The sequence below is a fragment of the Asterias amurensis genome, chromosome 16 (genome assembly GCF_032118995.1).
Source record: "Asterias amurensis chromosome 16, ASM3211899v1".
In the NCBI taxonomy this organism is placed as follows: domain Eukaryota; kingdom Metazoa; phylum Echinodermata; class Asteroidea; order Forcipulatida; family Asteriidae; genus Asterias; species Asterias amurensis.
The window spans coordinates 10,868,381-10,887,273 of record NC_092663.1 but is presented as its reverse complement, the minus strand read 5'-3'; the positions used below and the strand labels follow the sequence as shown (position 1 = coordinate 10,887,273).

Sequence of the window (18,893 nt, the reverse complement as noted above, 5' to 3'; positions counted from 1 at the left end):
GAAAACGAACCCCACAAAATTTATCTGATATTGTTTATTTGTAATGAACAGAGCTTTTAGTCGCACAACAGTGCAACACAATAGCATACAATGATTAAAGTAAATCAATTAATGTCAATAAAAACCTCATATGTATTTCTACAGTCACTAAGAATGTGTAATTGTCTGTTTCTCCTAATGAGTGGATTTTATGGAACCACCTTTAATAAAACCCCACCCTGACACTCAGTTCAGGTTCATTTATCTTCCACAGTATCAAACCAATAACAAAATCAATCAAAGACCCAAATACAAGAATACAATGTTACTTTTAAAGGCAGTGGACACTATTGACAAGCCTTCACAGTTGGTGTATCTCAACATAAGCATAAAACAACAAACCTGTGAAAATTTGAGCCCAATCGGTCATCGAACTTGCGAGATAACAATGAAAGAAAAAACACCCTTGTCACACGAAATTGTGTGCGTTTAGATGGTTGATTTCGAGACCTCAAGTTCTAAATCTGAAGTCTCGAAATCAAATTCATGGAAAATTACTTCTTTCTCGAAAACTATGGAACTTCAGAGGGAGCCAATTCTCACAATGTTTTATACCATCAACCTCTCCCCATTACTCGTCACCAAGAAAGGTTCTATGCTAATAATTATTTTGAGTAATTACCAATAGTGTCCACTGCCTTTAAATAGATTTGATGAAATGGATGCAAAACAAAATAAGACACAGGCTCTTTGCCAATAGGGCCCCATCTCATAATGGCTGCAAGCACACACAAAACGTGTCTAGAAGAAGCATGTTACCAGCCAACAAACGTTGTGACTGGTGCCACACTTATATTTTTACTAAGCAGCATCTTTCTGCTTAGCAGCTTTATGAAATATGGGCTAAGGTGACCTTGATCCTCCGTTGTCCTTCTCGATCCTATTTCACTTCACAATAAAACATTGGTAAACTTGACCCAGTGATAAATTATTGTTATTTGGGCGGACAGTCCTCAATCCTCCGCAATCTTCCAATTCATGAAAAGGATTTTGGAGAATCAAGAAGGTTTAGTGTTTAGAAGCAAAGTTTGAAGGCACCTCTCCAAACCATAAGTGCTGTGTGTCGTTTCCAATCAAAGAATTAAGGAACTTTTCCCGAAAAGTAATCTACCTTAGAGCTATAAACCTTTCTGCTAAGCACTGTATTTCTGTCCTTAGCACATTTGTGCGCTTACAAATTTTACAAAATTGGGCCAATATCACCATACTTTTGATTTCCAAAGATCTTTTCTCCCTATATTTAAAAAGTATATTAATATTAACTGTTTTTTCTCCTTTTTAAATCAGCCGCAAGAAACAAACTGCTGGCTCAGTGCAATGAGGTTGTTAATTGCAATTTTCAATCCATACTAATCAAAAGGGCATTAAATTCAAAATGCCTATAAATTTGAAGAAGAAAAAAAACAATCAAAATCAGCAAATTAATATTGAGAATAATATTTTTTGTTTTTTTTAGAAAAACAATTACAATTGAGACCACTCTTGACCAATCAAAATCCATTTACCTGAAGGTCCAAAATATGCAAAAGCAATTTTTATGATCTTCTTTACAAACTTAAAAATTGTCCTTATAGTCCTGGGGTCGATTTCATAAAGAAAATCCTAACTTAGGACTAGTCCTAGGACTCTTTAGGAGTTGTTAAAAACTTAAGGCTAGTCCTAAGTTAGGACGAGTAACTCATCCTAACTCGAGATAAGACTTGTCTTAACTCTTTGTGAAATCAACCACTGGACCCACAACACATGGTTTGTTCAGGATACAATAGATTGACAAGGGTTTCATCATTTACACATTTACATTCCATCAAATACAAATGGGTGAGAGTCGTTGGTGAAATGGCCCAAGGCTGGGAATTTTTACCCTAGAAGAAGGGACCAGTCCCATATGGAAATCAGAGTTTCCACAAAGCAACAAAAATAGTACTTAGCAAATTTATTTGCAAAGCAAATGTTAGCAAGATAACAGTCTTGTGCAGTTTGCATTACAGACCACTCTGCTAAAGTGAGCTTAGCAAAGTTTTGTGCTTCAAAAACCTTTTTTTACTATTTATGAATTTGCGCCCAAGGCTCACTTTCATAAAGCTGCAAGAATGCTTCGGCATATCAAACCCCTTAAGCCAAAGAAAAATTAGCAGGGCACCAGTCACAGGCAATACACATCACCTGGCAGCTGCTTTCTGCTAAGCATGATTACATGTAATTCCAGCTAATCAAATCAGTGTGATTTTGAAGCAGCTCTACAAAAGTGTCCCCAGGATGCCATGGTCCTTGTGGACTTTCTTGAAACTCCATACCAGGGAAGAGTACATTTACAAGAAGTATTCCAGTTCGTATCGCACGTACTGATTCTTCTCATCGTTGGGGACCCGCGGGTAGCCGGCTACCAGTGAATCTTGCGCACCAATGTACAGCGTGTTGTAAATCTTCCAGTAGACGTCACGGACCTTCCTCGCCGGGTGGAACAAACCCTGGAGATAAAACAGAGATAGCATTGGTTAGACAGATGAAACATTATAAGTTATCACACCAGCGCGAGTGGAATCCCATAAAATTTAGCAGTTTCGTGTCCCATACGCAGACGCGCTATACTTGTCCGTATTCCACAACACATGTGATATTGTATTTATATAACCTAATTAAACCGCAGAACCATCTCTGCCCTCTGAGTACATTAATTATGGTCGAGTGGCTTGCTTAGAGCCATTGGACACTTCCGGTAAACAGTAATGTCCAAGGCCCACACTTCGTATATCACAACTTCTATATTAAATAACAAACATGTGAAAATTTAGGCTCAATCTGTCATCGGAGTCAGGAGAAAATACAAGGAAAACCCACCCTTGTTTCCGCACGTTTCGCCGTGTCATGACATGTGTTTAAAATAAATCCATAATTCTCGATATTGATAATTGATATTATTTTAATGTTTTCTCAAAAAGTAAAGCATTTCATGGAATAATATTTCAAGAGAAGTCTTTCACCATTACCTTCTGTAAACCCTGTAAGTTATTTGTAAATCCGTGAACTTTTATTTTTTTTTCTGTACCAAAAGGGTCCAATGGCTTTAAGGGCAGTGGACACTATTGGTACTTACTCAATATAATTATTAGCATAAAACCTTTCTTGATTACGAGTAATGGGGAGAGGTTGATAGTGTAAAACATTGTGAGAAACGGCTCCCTCTGAAGTGACGTAGCTTTCGGGAAAGGATTTTTCCATGAATTTGATTTTGAGACCTCACATTTAGAATTTGAGGGCTTGAAATCAAGCATCTGAAAGCACACAACTTTGTGTGACAAGGGTGTTTTTTCTTTCATAGTTATCTCGCAACTCCGACGACCAATCAAGCTCAAATTTTCACAGGTTTGTTATTGTATGCATATGTTGAGATAAACCAAGCGAGAAGACTGGTCTTTGACAATTACCAATAGTGCCTAGTGTCTTTAAGAACACAAGTGTCATATCAGGGATTCAAACCCACACCCTGATGGCTCAGTAACCACAACTCGAGTCTGATGGACTAAACCATGAATTGCCGGTTAATTCATGTTGGGCATCACGCTTACCCACTTACAAGAACAGTCTCAGCTTTCAGAGGTACATACTCACTGATGTGTGAGGAGAAGCAATTACAACTATGTGTCTTACTCAAGGACACAACCATCATGACTGGGATTCGAACCCACACCGTGATGACTTGGCTACCGGAACTTGAACCCGGTGCACTTGATCACTCAGCCATGTAAGTTCTTACCTGTAGTGCATATTGTAGCATCTTGTTTGCCCCGAGGCCGACGCGCATCCCTTCAATGGAGTCCATCACAGCCTGGATCACGTGGGGTGACGTCTCAAAGATGTTGGGCCAGACAAAGTTAAGAAGATGTACGAGGGCGTCCTCACAGCCAAAACCGAAGACTCCCAATGACATGTGCTTGATGGCAGCGCACGCCGTCTGCCTGTGGACGAGGTCTCTGCAAAACCAATCAAAGATCAGCTAAAGGTCAATGTTTCAAAAACAAAAGTTTGTAAAATATTCAAACGTTTTTAAATGAGAGAATCAATGTGTGGTTTTTGATAATTTTACCGAGACGAAGTCAAGGTAAATTATCAAGAACCAGGCCTCGGCGAGTTTAAACCACTATTTGAAAACCGATTCAACACACTTTGATTCCCATTCATAAATACCTTTTCGGTAAAAAAACATCAACACTTATGGTCAAAAAGTAAAATAAATGCAAAAATTATCATTTTTCAATGATTTCTTTCAACACAACACCCCTCCAGCTATGAAATGGTAAGGCCCAGTCAAGGCCCTCGGGTAAACAACTCCTTATAAGGGAATGCAGTGCGCGTCGGGCGTATCACGTGATGAGGCACAACTGTCTCGGTCGCTGCTCTCGACCAATATAAATCTATCTTATTAGCACAGGTGCAAACTCGTGTGTCACGCCCATGTTTCAACACTTTATAGTGGTCATAAACAAAGGTTTATACACACCCGTGGACGCGCTCTCCACCAATAGGAATAGCGAAACTGTCTGAGGTATTTAAAAAAAAAAAATTCTTCATCAAAATAGAGATGGTATTATGACAAGTCATAATATTTCAAGATGCTAGGTGGAAGCTGATACATGGTTAACGTTCACAATGTTTATGAAGTTTTGAGTGTGAGTGGGCCAATTTCAGATCAACGGATATACCCTTAAAGTCTGCTGCCAACTTGTGTCCCCGAATGTCTCATCCACATTTTTGAGCTACATGTACAATGTAAACCATTAATGGAGAAACCAATGGTTTTTATACCTTTTGTTGTTGGTTTTGGCCATATAAATATAAATAAATAATTTATTCATTTATATTGCACCCATTCCATTAAATGACACAAAACATAACATGAATCTAAAAGATGTTAAATTTGCATCGGGGATAAAGAACATTAGTTTTGGTTTTTACCCATACACCGATGTGTGTAGCACTGTATACTTTCCAGAGTCCTGTGAAAAAAATATCACAGGCATGTTACTCGGTGGGATTCGCACCGAGACCCTTGCAATTCTAGAGCAGTGTCTTACCAACTCGACTACCGAGGTTGCCCGGTAGCTAGAGGCAGTTCGAATCCTATAACATGAATCCCTACTCACTGTGAATGAAGATGTAATAATATAATTCGGCAGCAAAAGTTTCAGCTTCATTTAGTCAACCAGTTTTTGAGAAAAACAAAGTGAAAATCAGAGAGCGATGTTTTCAGAAAAGTCGCATATTAAACCAGTACTGGTAAATACATTTTACATGCTACAATAATTTTTGTCTCCTGACCTTATTTCACTAACTTCTCAAAAAATACAGCACCTAAACATGTAATATTTTACGGGAAGCTTTCTACCATCATTTCCGTCAAACCGTGTAAGTTTAATGTATTCTGTAGACATTGCGTTTTGTGTTGTACAAAAAGTACCCTTTAAATATAAAAATTATATAATTCATTGTTTTACTTTTTTATTAACATTTTGTGTTGTACAAAAGGAAGGCTTTAAATATAAAAAAATATAAAAATTATATAATTCATAATGTTACTTTTTTATTAACATTTTATTTAAATATTTATTTCGCCTTTTTTTTGAGGGAGATTAAAAAAAAAACATCATTGGGAAATCACATCTCTGTTAAAGTCCTACCTGTCCATCAGCGCATCCTCTAGTAGCGGAGTCACGGCGTAGATGTAATCTTTCCCCATCTCACCAATGTACTCAAACAAGAAGGAAAGTGACTTCAGGACGCCGTTCTGCACGTTGAGCTCCGGCACACGGTACTCGTTCATCAACGCAGGGAGCACCGTGAACGGGGAGCAGGTCTCGGCGACAATTGCGATGGCCACGGTGGTGCAAACGCGATTCTGGCGCTCCTGCACCTTCAGGTTGTTCAGAAGCGTGGCCAGGACATCGTGGGGTCTGAAATTTAGAAATCAAAAGTTAAATCTCAATGGATAGGAACTACTATATTAAAAAATGCCACACACTACAAGAGTCATGATGTATACACCCTGTGTTATTTATAATGTTAATGGAAGCCCTACACTTCATCCTATGTATTGTTATAAGTGGCTTCCCTCTGACATCACTTAAGTTCGCAAAGAGTCTATTCTGTATCAGTTAAATATGATACCTATCACTATAGGCCTATGTTCATGTTAGTTCATTGTGTTTTTGTTTGTCTGGGCATGCGTACAACAAACAAGCTTTCAGGCTCGAAGTTCACGCTGGACCGCAGGCCCGAGGCCAGTGATTTTAGCTTCGGTCCAGTAAACTTTATGCCCAACAAGTCCGGCGGTCTTGTGGTTTTTATGCATACTAGTATAGTTACTATTACAAATAATTATACGAAATATATTATCTTTCATTAAAAAATGTATTTCAATCTCATTTAAATAAAAGTTTTTGTTTTACTTGTCATCAAATCAGTGTTCTGAGCACGCCTGCGGAACGTCAATCTGTCCTTTTTTCACGTGCATCCGGCTGCATACAAGTTTTCCATTCAGTTTACTCATGCCCACACCTTGTACATCTAGTCTCAAACCATTTATGTTTATGCACCCGGGGAGTGAGCGAGCGGGGACGAGGGAGTGATGTGTTGGTACCCGGCGCGGCGGCACACCTTAGTACAGCGATGTTTGTTTACAACTGACCATGTGTAAAGTCTGATACCTTACAAAGGAGTGTTGAATTTGCATCAAGAAGGTCTGGTTGCAATACCACACATCCCTGTGTTGCATGGATTAAAAGCAAGGTCTTGTTGCCAAACGTCTTGCTAAGTATGGCTACCAACAGTGATGAGCTTCTGACTACTGCTGTCAAATTTTGGGTCAATCTTTTTATGACGATCTTTTTATGAATGCTGCACGTTGCAGTGTTTTGTTGGTGATTTGCCTGTCAAATCAGATTTTTTTTTTTTGAGGCGGCGAGAATGACATGAAGTAGGTATATGGAACTTTATTGATTGGGTTTCACAGCAAAAAAAAAAGCCTCGTAAAAGTCTTGTAAAAAATCTTCCAGTCCAGTAAAAATTCTGAGCAACAAGCCCTGCGGTCTTGTGGATTTTTTTCCCCAAATTCGAGCCCTGGCTTTATAATGGAATTCCGGATAAATCATATCCCTGGGATACTCACCCTATAGCCTTTGCAATGTAGCCGAAGGTGTTGACTGTCGCTCTTCTGATGGCTTTCTTGTGAGCCTTCAGGAGTTCAAGAAGCTCGAAGCAGATTCTCATCCACTCTCGGGCTGAGACGTACTCCGCTCCGCGGTCGGCAATACGACCGACGAGATCGATACAATTCTCCTGGACTTTCTCATGTCTGTAGAAGAGTTAAAAAATAAGTTAGAAAGATAGTATGAAAATAATAATTATAATAATAATCGGTTTTTATATATCACTTTATACACCTGAAGGGTTTCTCAAAGCGTTTCCAACATTAGTACCCCTGCAGCCGATTTCAGGAAACGCTACGATTAATCCTATCTAGAATTAGGTACTCGTCCTAACTTAGGATGGGTTCAATGCATCCTAACATCTATGGATACGGAACTTAACTCTTCTTAAGTCTTAAGATTAATAATAAGTTGGGAAGAGTTTGGAGAAATCGACAGCTGGTCACTGGGCCATTTAAATTGTTCCTTAAACCATCTCAGCTCCCTGGGGAGTATACAGCCTGTGCAACAAATATGTAGCACGCTACTAAGCTAAATCAATCTCAAGAACCATCTCTGCCCTTAAAGGTACCCATTTACCCATGGGTTGAGAGAAGCAATTATAGTTACAACCAGGACTCGAACCCACACTCTGCTCAACCGAAACACCAGAGGTTGAGATTTGTGCTCTTATCCACTCAGCCCTGACACCCCGACATGGGCCCAATTTCGGGTGGGGTGTCGTGGCCGAGCGGATAAGAGCACCGAATACAAGCTCTGATGCTTCTGTTCAGCAGAGTGTGGGTTCGAATCCCGGTCGTGACACTTGTGTCTCTGAGCAAGACACTTAACTATAATGGCTTCTCTCCACCCAGGGGTAAATGGGTACCTGTGAGGGCAGAGATGGTTCTTGTGGTTGATTTAGCTGAGTAACGCATATTAATGTTGCACAGGCTGCATACTCCCTACCAGGGAGCTGAAATGGTTTAAGGAGTGAATTAAGGCCCAGTGACCAGGGGTAATAATGTGAAGCGCTTTGGGACGCCCTCCGGGTGTGAAAAGCGCTATATAAAAACGGGTTATTATTATTATTATTTCATAGAGCTGCTTAAGCACAAAAAAACATCTGTGACTGGTATCCTGCACATTTCTTCGAAGCAGAAATTTGTAAAGCAATATTCAGTGCTCATAAAGCAGCTCTGTGAAGTTGGGCATTGATCAGAAACACAAGGGCCCAACTTCATAGAGCTACTTAAGCAGGAAAAATTGCCTAATAAATTCCTGCTTCGCAGAAATTAGCAGGATACCGGTCAAAAATTGTACATGCAACATGGGATTTTGGCTGGTAACCTCATTCTTATAAGCATAATTATTTTGTGCTTTGCTACCTTTTGTGCTTGAGCAGCTCTATGAAATTGGGCCCATGAGCTTGAATCCGTTGCTCTTATAAGAGCACCGGACTCAAGCTTAACCGCTCAGCCATGGCACGCTTTTTGCCACGTTCCTTCTTTTGCTTTCCGTCAGAAATCAGAATTTACGACACAAGACAATTCGACGACACAAGACAACCCCCCCCCACCCTTTTTTATTGCACAATACCTGTTTTTGAGGATCGGTGTCAGCCGCGGCAGGAGATCCTTGATTGGGGGTGTCATCTTGTGCATCCCGATGACGTTGACGATAGACTTGAGGGCGCCCAGGATGCTCCCCAATACCTCGGGGTACTCCTCACCGAGATACTCGTACAGCACCACCCCAAGATGACCCATCAGTTTCTCCTGAAGAAATAAAAGAAAGATTGATAATAATAAACTATTCTTGTAGAGCACAGCCACTTCAGACGTATCATTGATTTATTCTCGGGTCACAAACTAAAGTGTCAGATTCCGATACCGGGCCTCATCTCCCGAGAAGGCAATTTTGTCAAACCAATCAGTCTTCCTTATCCCTCACGGCCAATGGCGTTTCAGCCATAGTCAAGGCCTCAGTAATAGATACCCTACAAGGAGGGTGGACATACCACACGTGGCTCGTCGCTGAAGAACGATGTTACTCATGGACATTCCATTAACATGTTCTTTATTGCAGGTTGGGGAGGGGGGGGGGGGTGAGCAAGTTGGCACTCTAGAAAATATTGTATTCACGGTTGAGGTGTGAATTAGTGAATAATAATAAATCATTATTGTTAGATCAGGTATGGCCCAGTGAGGATTGGGCGTTTGATTCTGTGGGGTTGTGTATTGTTGCTCTCAAGCAGTGCTGTTGAGATTTGATTGAATGGGTATGGTGGATGTGTCAAATGATTGTCTGGCATTGCTCTATCCTCCAAGGTCTACTGATGTGTAATTTTGTTTCAGTGGAGAAGGTTGAGGTGATTAGCTTTAGGGTATGTGTGGGGATGGTGTGTGGCTTGTAGCAAACAAGTCACCAGGGTGACTGGTGGTAGTTAAGATTTATACATGTGCTTGTCCTTTTTTCTTGCCATAGGTTTTAAAGCTAGTATAAGGAAGTTTTTCATGCCCTTCAAGCCCATTCGCACTGGATTTAAGATCTATGTCCTCGCTGAGGCAGCCACGGGATTCTTCATCCACTTCACTATTCATCCCCACAGAGGAACCCCTACAAAGATGGTAGACATAGTGATGGCGACAGCAAAGCATTAACTCAACCTTTACCATTACATTTTCACAGACCGGCTCTACACCTCAGTTTCCCTGGCTCGTACCCTCCTCGCGAAGCGTACCTATCTGACTGGTGTTGTCAAGAGTAGTAGTAAAGGGCTACCAAAGGACTTCACAACAGCACAGAGTAATACAAGTCACAAAAAGGTCAAGCACTTGAACACCTGCGAAAGGGGAACCTTCTACACCCGCCAGAACGGCCAACTGACATCATGCCTTTGGAAAGATAGTAAAGTCATGATGCTCCTGTCATCTGCACACCAAGGTTGGAGGGATCCAAACACAAGCACGGTGGTGCACAAAGTGGCCAACACAGATGGACAACTTAAGAAGAGGTGTATTCCTGCCCCACCCCAAGCGGTTGACTACACCAAGAACATGGGAGACGTCGACAAGGGTGACCAACTCAGATCGTACCACACTTGCTCACGGAAGTCACAACTTTGGTGGCACAGCATCTTATACTTCCTGCTGGATGTTGCCAGGGTAAACGCCTGGCTGTGCTACAAGCAGCACCACACTCCAGCAGCCAACGACGGCTCAAGTGCCAGTACCAGTGGCACTGATGACGACCAGAGTGATGGCCGAGTACTAACACACTCCAAGTTCGTGCTTGCAGTAGTCTCCGAGCTTGTCGATGGGTACGCAACAGGAGATGTGCCGAAACAACCTCCAACTTGTCCTGTCCCTTAGAGCAACAGTGCAGGCCACGTCTCCGTGAAGATGCCAGGTCGCAACGCAAGATGGTGTAGGTGGTGTCGCCTGAAGAAACGCCTAACTAAGTCGGGACATCCCAAGTCAACACGCCGAGGTTGCAATGTGTGTGGAGTCAACCTATGTCCAGGAAGATGCTTCATGGAATTCCATTCCATCGAAGAAAGAGAGGCATACTCCACCACAAGCACCACCGACTAGATCTACATGCACCACCAACAAGGCAGCCACTGACCGCCCCTCCCAACCAAAAAAAAAAAAAAAAAAAAAAAAAAGGAACGATGAAAAAATAAACAGAAAATAAACAAAAAACAACAAAAAGGACAATGATGATCTATGAAGCTAACAGTGCGAAACCCAAGTTGAGCTTCAAATGAACTGAGCCCTAACAAAATTTTATTCCACATAAAAAAATAGTGTACAATTGTTTGATTATGTTGTATTAGGAACTCTGTGATTTCACTGATTTTTTTGTACACACACATGTGTACACACTCCAACAAAATCAAACAAAGAAGGCCTGTTGGAGTTTGTGAGGTTGTGTATTCTCCCCTTTGAGCAGACTGTTTCATTTGTTTGTTTGATTGGGTACAGTTCCCAGTACATGGTGGTAAAAGCTGTTGGATTGTGTTGGGTTAGGGATTGATTCTAGTAAAAACCTTTGGGGGGGGGGTTAGGGCTCACAGATTTACATAAAACTTACACGGTCTAATGGTGATGATAGTAGAAAACATCCCTTGAAATATTTGTCTGAAATTTCATATTTGATGAAAAATAAATAATAGTATTTCGCGTTTTGAGTTTATCGCTCAGTGAGCGCTTTATTCCTTTTTGTTTTGGCATCATGCAATGCACAATTTGTAATCGTTATTTTTTCACTATTCTCTCGTGACACAGATGGCCGATCGATCTCAAACTTCTACAGGTTTGTCAGTTTATGTATATGGTGGATTACACTTAAGTGCTTACACTGCTAGCAACGTTTTTGCTAGCAAAACTAATTTGGTTGTGCTGGTATACCAAGCTCATTGATAAGTGCCGCCAATTTAATAGTTTTGGTGTAGTTTCTAATGTCAGATACAAACAGACTTGCTCTTAGAATGTGTACGCCTCAATAGTATATTGACATGTTTTCTGTGAGGAAGTAAACAGGTCATCCCAAGTTGCAGATACCTGAGCTTGACTTTCTTCATTCTTCACACTGACATCAAGGATTCATTGTTGTAGAAAGAGGTGTTTCAGGTATGTATACATGCTTCTTTGGCTTCAAACATTAAAAATCAGCAACAAGGCAACATTGATGACTGCTTTTAACCCACCAGGCATGAGAATGGGTCATGATAAAAAAACAGGAACAAAATTAAGTTGATTGGAAATGTTAATATTTCATCATTTGTGTGACAAAGCACACGAAACAAGTGCGCAACGCGAAGTTCTTTACGGCCAGGGTCCAGGGCCCGCTTAAGGGCCCTGGGAGCTCTGGGTATTTTAGAAGCTCTGTGGTGGTCTCTGATGCATTTCTGATACCTATTTTTCCAGGTAGAAGTGAGCTACTTTTGTACGATTTTTCCTCTTTTTTTAACAAAAAATAATAAGTTTTATGGAAAATATGGAATGTAAAGCTTAAACAATTCAAACAATTTTGGGAATGCCTGCGATTTTGTTACAATTCCAGAAAAAAGAAAAGAAAAAAAAGTGGTGTTTTAATTTTTTTTTTTTACGATCTTATCTCTTATTTCAGCCCTTGAAAATGCTTTTTTTCACCAACAACCACCATTTTTATAGGTTCTTGAAATTCGGTTGTGTACAAAAAAATCTTTTGCAATTAAATGTTTGTGATTTTAACGATCCGTCGGCGACGCACATTTAAAAAATATATTATTTGGCTCGAGCGATGTGTTTTTGAGCAGAGGTTGTTATTCAGCATAGGATATAACTGGAACGAGGTTGAGATTTGACCCCAATGAAATAAGCACCACCGTCCGGACGTACAGTGTGTTCGCTGGTTTCCAATATATCTTTCGCTGGTTGTGAGGCAATAATAGGTACCAGTTTCCCCATGGCCTGCCGGCGATCTCAGACTCGTGCCGCGCCGCTTATTGGTTCGTGTACAAACCTGCACGAGTGCAAAACACGTGCATTGTTTTGTCAGTAGACTTTCGAAAGTCTCCATACGTGTTTATCTTTGCTGCAGAGCAGCAAGCGCTTTACACGCAAATATAATTGAATCGTACCGCTATGAACCAAGCGAGGAATGAGACAAATTTATACATCTGTCGCTGCTACTCTGCATGCGCGATGCAAGGAAGAACACTAGCCGTAAATAGACCCTTCCCATGAAATATGTAAATTGCACATAGCGCATGCGCACTAAAGTTTTGGTTGGCAAAATGAGGGAACATTGCGCTGTTTTGTACACGGCTAATGGGTGCGTGACGCAGACGCGATTGCGCGTCTGCTTAGTGCACAACTCTATGGTGTTTGCCAACCAACAGGGTCTGTACGCATGCGTGAATGTAATTAGCATATTTCATGGGAAGGGTCCATTGGGCCAGCTGCTGGACGGCAATTTATTGTTTAGGTACTGTTTTTTTTTCATGAACGCCGTGTGGATCCGTGATATTATACGATTACAAAGGTAAACTTACATTGTCTGATCAGAGAAGAGGGATTAAAGAAATCCAAATGTGTACCCCCAAGAAACCTACCCCAGAATTTAATATCAAATTCACATCAAACTCGGACACCACAATTTTGAAAGGAAAAAAAAAAAAAAAAAACCCGGAAGATTCTCATGCCTGACCCACACAGGGTTCATGAACAACCTCATTTAGAATCTCATTTATTTACTTTTAAATATTTCAAGTTCTGAATTTTAAAAGACAAGGTTCAGCGTTGGTACTGATAAAAAAATGTTTCAGGTAGTTTCGATTTAGAACAAAAGCTGATAATGAAGTTCATGCCAGTAACAACATTTTACAGCACATTATGGGTTGAATTTCAAGCAGACAAAAAATATTCGCCCCCCCCCCCCTTAACTCAACTGATTTTTGTAATCTCAAGTTTGTAAATGATGATTTATGTTAAATCGGAAGATGAAAACAAAATGAGCCTCTCTCTCATTTTCTTTCGTTGATAGCATTGTCCAACATGGGCGATCAAACTAGAGTTCTACTTTGGGCGGTACCACGATCTTGTTCCTCAGTACTTCTAAGGAGCTTGAGTAATATCCCTGATTCTCAGATTATCTTCGAACTCTATACCAGTGCAACAGACCCGAACAGACTTGGTGGACCTACTGTCTCTACTGAGCCCACCTATGAAGGCATTGAGCTGGATGGCAATGGGTTATTAAAAGGACCAGGATCAGGGTTCAAGAGTTCAATCTGCTCCTTTGAGTGGGTCAAGCGACAACTTGAGGCAGACTACCAGGGTAAAAAGGTCATCATTGCTAAGGAGATGGCTAAGTTTATAACTGGGAGATACGACCTCATTCCGAAGGGCTATCAACACATGTTCTTGATCAGGAATCCTTATAAGGTCTTCCCATCCTGGAAGAAATTGACAATAAACTTATTGGGCGGAAGGGTCAAACCTGAGGATCATGTACTTGGTCTAAATTCCAAGGAGCTAAGCCACCCTGGAGAGGCTTACAAGGAAATCGCCGATCTGTGGCAACACATAAAGGAAAACAACTTGGATACAGATCCCATCATCATAGACTCTGATGATCTGCTTCAACATCCCAAAGAGATACTGTCAGCTGTTTGTTCACGGGTAGGAATACCTTACAGCGACTCTCTTCTCTCCTGGGAAGCTGGAGTAAGTGTCACAGATCAATGGATGATGACCAGTATTATCAAGAGCCTTAGTAAAAATCTAGAAACCCCAAATAATTTTAGAAACACCACATGTTTCAAAAAGCCAGTTCATGAAAGTGAAATTCCTGATTTGGCAACCTTTCCTCTTGATGTGCAGCGCTGTATTGAAAACAGTTTGCCTTACTACTTGAAACTGTTTGATCAGCGGCTCAAGTGTTAAGCCATACAAAGCATCATCACTTTAAGAGACAGCTTCACTTAGAAGTTCTGAAAGATATTACTTTTCAGCTTAACTTGTAAGCATGATGCTTAAAGGTCTCTAAAACAAACCTGTAGTTTAAAGATTACATGGTTTTATTACTTCTATCAAAGGTAGAGAGGCATAGATTTATAATAAAAGCCAAAGTTTATCTGGCTGCCAAGTTTAAATAAAAACTGTTTTCAAACAAAAAGACGTTACAATAAAGAACCAGACTTCTTGTTTTAAAATCAGTTGATCTTTTTTATTTTGGGTTTTCTTATGAACATTTCATTAGATTTAGCTTTAACTATGTCCCAAAATAGTTGAAGAGAGTTTTGGCTTTTTGGTTTTGGGTTACATTTGAAGAGGTGTATTTCAACATCCATTTTAATTTGAAACTTTTGGGGTGTATTTTTTTTTTGTTAAATTTTTAATTATCGGTTTAAATAGACTAGATCTCATTCAGTTGTACGAACCTAATGGATACCTCCGGTCATCAACCGATACCAGACTACTGGGGAAAAAAGCTTCCACGCTGCTGCCCCCAAACTCTGGAACAATTTACCATACAGCATCCACCACTCTAGTTCACTAGCAGTCTTCAAGAAATCTCTAAAAACCCACTTGTTCAATTGATTTGTTTACTTATTATGTTTATTTATCTTTGCTAATGGTTAATTGTGTGTACAGCACTGTGGTACTTTCCTTAGAGCACTTTATAATTATCTTGTATTATTATTTACGATTAAAAAAAATTCTCATTCATGTTCACTTAAAAATACACACACAAAAAAACACACACATACATTTCAAGTAATGGAGTGCACAAAAAGGTACAGCGATGGTAATGATGAAAAATGTTTCAATAAGTTTCAATTTAGAGTTGATTATGAAGTTCATACTGGTGGCAACACTTCACATAACTTTCAACTAAATATAACAAAACATTGCTCCCGAATTCATTTCCTGAACAAAAATATACAAGGACTAAGTGACACACTGGCAGCGTTTGATTAGCTTTCCCCAAGTCGACCCCAGTGTGCTCATCTGGGTGAGCCCCTGACATGAGCTAGTCGAATGCCCAAACATTCACACCAATGCCTCTCGGGTCAGCCGACCATAACTACTTTCATTTTGTACAGTACATCCATGGATTCAGGAAAAGATCGTAAAATAATTATTCTCATGGTAAAACTGCAATGTGAAGTTATTTTACAAGTCCATGTTGATACAAGAATGAAGCACACGGCTGTTTAAGGGGTGAACATGTTAGTTAAACTTACAGAAAGTATCCCACTGAATTACAAACAAAATGGTGGCCATTGAGAAAGTTTTGTTGTTGTGACGACGTGCACCTCAGTCAGCCCCAAGTGACCCGCTCCATGAGCAGGGTTCTTGAGGCTGGCTAGGGGGAGCCCCTAGAATGACGTCAAATCTGCGAGGGACACTTGGGTCGACCAGGGAAGCTAATCTCACGCACCCAATGCCATCATTATGTCTTTAACTATTGGATTTGTTTAAAATATCTTGAACGCTTTATTTGAACAAATAATGGTATTTAGACTGTAAAGCTATTTGGAAAACGTTTTGGGAAATTAAATGGGAACAACGAATATTAGTAATTAAATGCTGATCTTTTGTATTTCAATTTTAAAAGTTTATCCTAAAGATGAAAACTCTTGATTTAGATTAGAAGACTGTAAACTATTCCTCTTAGATTAGAAGACTTTAAACTATTCCTCTTAGTACATGTATGTTGATAAAATACTGAATATACTAAGCAGTAATGTACACCCTGTAAAAAGGAAATTTCTTCCTGGCCTTCATGGATGACCAAGTCCAAACAAAATAAAATATTTGATCATTGACAGGGTCAAAAATCAGGGTATCAGCGAGTACGGTTGTTTGTTTACAGAAGTCAATGGTCTGTAACAAAGTGTCGTCCCGATCTGCATAACTGCAGAAGTGAATAAGTGAATAAGGACACGCATGTAATAAAGTTTTATGGGTCGTTCCACAGAAAGTAGTGAGAAAGATAACCAGCATAAAAACAAGAACAGCAAAGCTGCCATGGCGAGCTGCTGATCACCAGATAGAACCAATGACCTACATTAAAACCCATCATTTGATCAACTGATGGTCAAAGGGACGGGGACATTGACAAGTATGAAGTAATGACCATTTAAGGTTGTCATTGCTTTAGCTGATTAATTCTTTAAGTTGTATCTTTTCATATAAATCTACATGTAAGAGTTATGTCTATGAAAACTTGTCATTGTTCTAGCTCATTCAACTGAAACCTTTTCATATAAATCTACATGGTACAAAGCAATATTTGATCCAAGTTTCAAGTCAGTACGTCAATGCAAAAAGGAGTTATGACCATTTAAGATTTTGATTGTTTAAGCTCATTCAACTGGAACCAGTTTATGAACTATTTTAGTTTATCTTTTAATATTATTTACATAATACATTAAATGTTTTAATATTAATTACATGTAAGCAGGAATATTTGATTAAGGTTTGAAGTCAGGACATCGATGCATAAAGGAGGAAGGACCATTTAAGGTTTTGATTGTTTAAGCTCATTCAACTGGAACCAGTTTATGAACTAATTTAGTTTTATCTTTTAATATTATTTACATGTAAGCAGGAATATTTGATTAAGGTTTGAAGTCAGAACATCGGTGCATAAAGGAGGTAGGACCATTTATGGTTTTGATTGTTTTAGCTCATACACTTGGAACCAGTTATGAACTATTTTAGTTTTATCTTTTAATATTATTTACATGTAAGCCGGAATATTTGATTAAGGTTTGAAGTCAGAACATTGGTGCATAAAGGAGGTAGGACCATTTATGGTTTTGATTGTTTTAGCTCATACACTTGGAACCAGTTATGAACTATTTTAGTTTTATCTTTTAATATTATTTACATGTAAGCCGGAATATTTGATTAAGGTTTGAAGTCAGAACATTGGTGCATAAAGGAGGTAGGACCATTTAAGGTTTTGATTGTTTTAGCTCATACACTTGGAACCAGTTATGAACTATTTTAGTTTTATCTTTTAATATTATTTACATGTAAGCAGGAATATTTGATTAAGGTTTGAAGTCAGAACATCGGTGCATAAAGGAGGTAGGACCATTTAAGGTTTTGATTGTTTAAGCTCATTCAACTGGAACCAGTTATGAACTATTTTAGTTTTATCTTTTAATATTAATTACATGTAAGCAGGAATATTTGAGTAAGGTTTGAAGTCAGAACATCGGTGCATAAAGGAGGTAGGACCATTTAAGGTTTTGATTGTTTTAGCTCATACACTTGGAACCAGTTATGAACTATTTGATATTAATATATTTTTCATATCTACATTTAAGAAGCAATATAAATAACAAAAAATATAATTATTGGCCGCCCTGCCCAACAAATGACAAACAGGCTATTTTTAGACTGCATTTTGTACAATCAAATGAGTACCTGACTGACAAGCCATAACCGACTTCAAAACTACAGTCAGCGGAAAGCAGTCGTAAACAAAAGTTAAACCACAATGTACACACGGCCACATGGTTCGTAGGCCTGTGATCCACCACATCACATCACACACAGCACGCACAGGCGTTCTGTCGCCCATGGAAATACCCACTGCATGCACAGTGCATGAACAGTCCGCACGCTGTGATTGGTCGTTGATAGAGTCCAACACAATACGAGAAAGAAATCCCACACAGTGTGTGCTGCATTCCTGTAGAATGGTACAATGTACAGCCTTGAAGCATGTTCAACTTAACATGAACAACTCGCCGATTGAGGGCGCGCACGATGCGTGGCAAAGTTAACTGGGCATTACCGATCGTTGAATCTCAACATTTTTATTGCAAACAAATTTTTTAACGACAGAACCTCTTAAAGGTAGTGTACACTATTGGTAATTACTCAAAATAGTTATTAGCATAAAACCTTACTTGGTAATGAGTGATAAGGAGAGGTTGATAGTATAAAACATTGTGAGAAAGGGCTTCCTCTGAAGTAACGTAGTTTTTGAGAAAGAAGTAGTTTGGCATGAATTTGATTTTGAGACCTCAGATTTAGAATTTGAGGTCTTGAAATCAAGCATCTGAAAGCACACAACTTCATGTGAAAAGGGTGTTTTTTCTTTAATTATTATCTCACAACTTCGACGACCGATTGAACTCAAATTTTCACAAGTTTG

The 18,893-nt window shown here is 39.5% G+C and overlaps 3 protein-coding genes across 3 annotated transcripts in view; 2 read left to right on the top strand and 1 right to left on the bottom strand.

Annotated features, from left to right (window-relative positions):
• Positions 1–5: 5 nt before the first annotated feature.
• LOC139948645 (splicing factor 3B subunit 1-like) overlaps positions 6–18,893 on the bottom strand; it is a 39,209-nt gene continuing 20,321 nt past the window's right edge. The window contains exons 18-22 of the mRNA XM_071946855.1: positions 8,820–8,998; positions 7,202–7,387; positions 5,715–5,987; positions 3,794–4,010; positions 6–2,507 (exon numbers count right to left, since the gene is read on the bottom strand). Coding sequence (XP_071802956.1) covers positions 2,349–2,507; positions 3,794–4,010; positions 5,715–5,987; positions 7,202–7,387; positions 8,820–8,998 — 1,014 coding nt within the window. The 3' untranslated portion in view covers positions 6–2,348. The remainder of the gene's footprint in view (positions 2,508–3,793; positions 4,011–5,714; positions 5,988–7,201; positions 7,388–8,819; positions 8,999–18,893) is intronic.
• LOC139949042 (uncharacterized) lies at positions 9,712–11,250 on the top strand. The gene has a single exon (XM_071947442.1). It carries the CDS (start codon positions 10,139–10,141, stop codon positions 10,592–10,594), a length of 456 nt encoding a protein of 151 aa, XP_071803543.1. The 5' UTR covers positions 9,712–10,138; the 3' UTR covers positions 10,595–11,250.
• Positions 11,727–16,945, top strand: LOC139948879 (uncharacterized). Its single transcript, XM_071947236.1, has 2 exons — positions 11,727–11,857; positions 13,755–16,945. Exon 2 carries the CDS (start codon positions 13,766–13,768, stop codon positions 14,654–14,656), a length of 891 nt encoding a protein of 296 aa, XP_071803337.1. The 5' UTR covers positions 11,727–11,857; positions 13,755–13,765; the 3' UTR covers positions 14,657–16,945.

Bases quoted from the DNA above. Each gene is read 5' to 3' on its own strand.
- LOC139948879 (XM_071947236.1), top strand. From the start codon at position 13,766: ATGGGCGATCAAACTAGAGTTCTACTTTGGGCGGTACCACGATCTTGT.
- LOC139949042 (XM_071947442.1), top strand. From the start codon at position 10,139: ATGATGCTCCTGTCATCTGCACACCAAGGTTGGAGGGATCCAAACACA.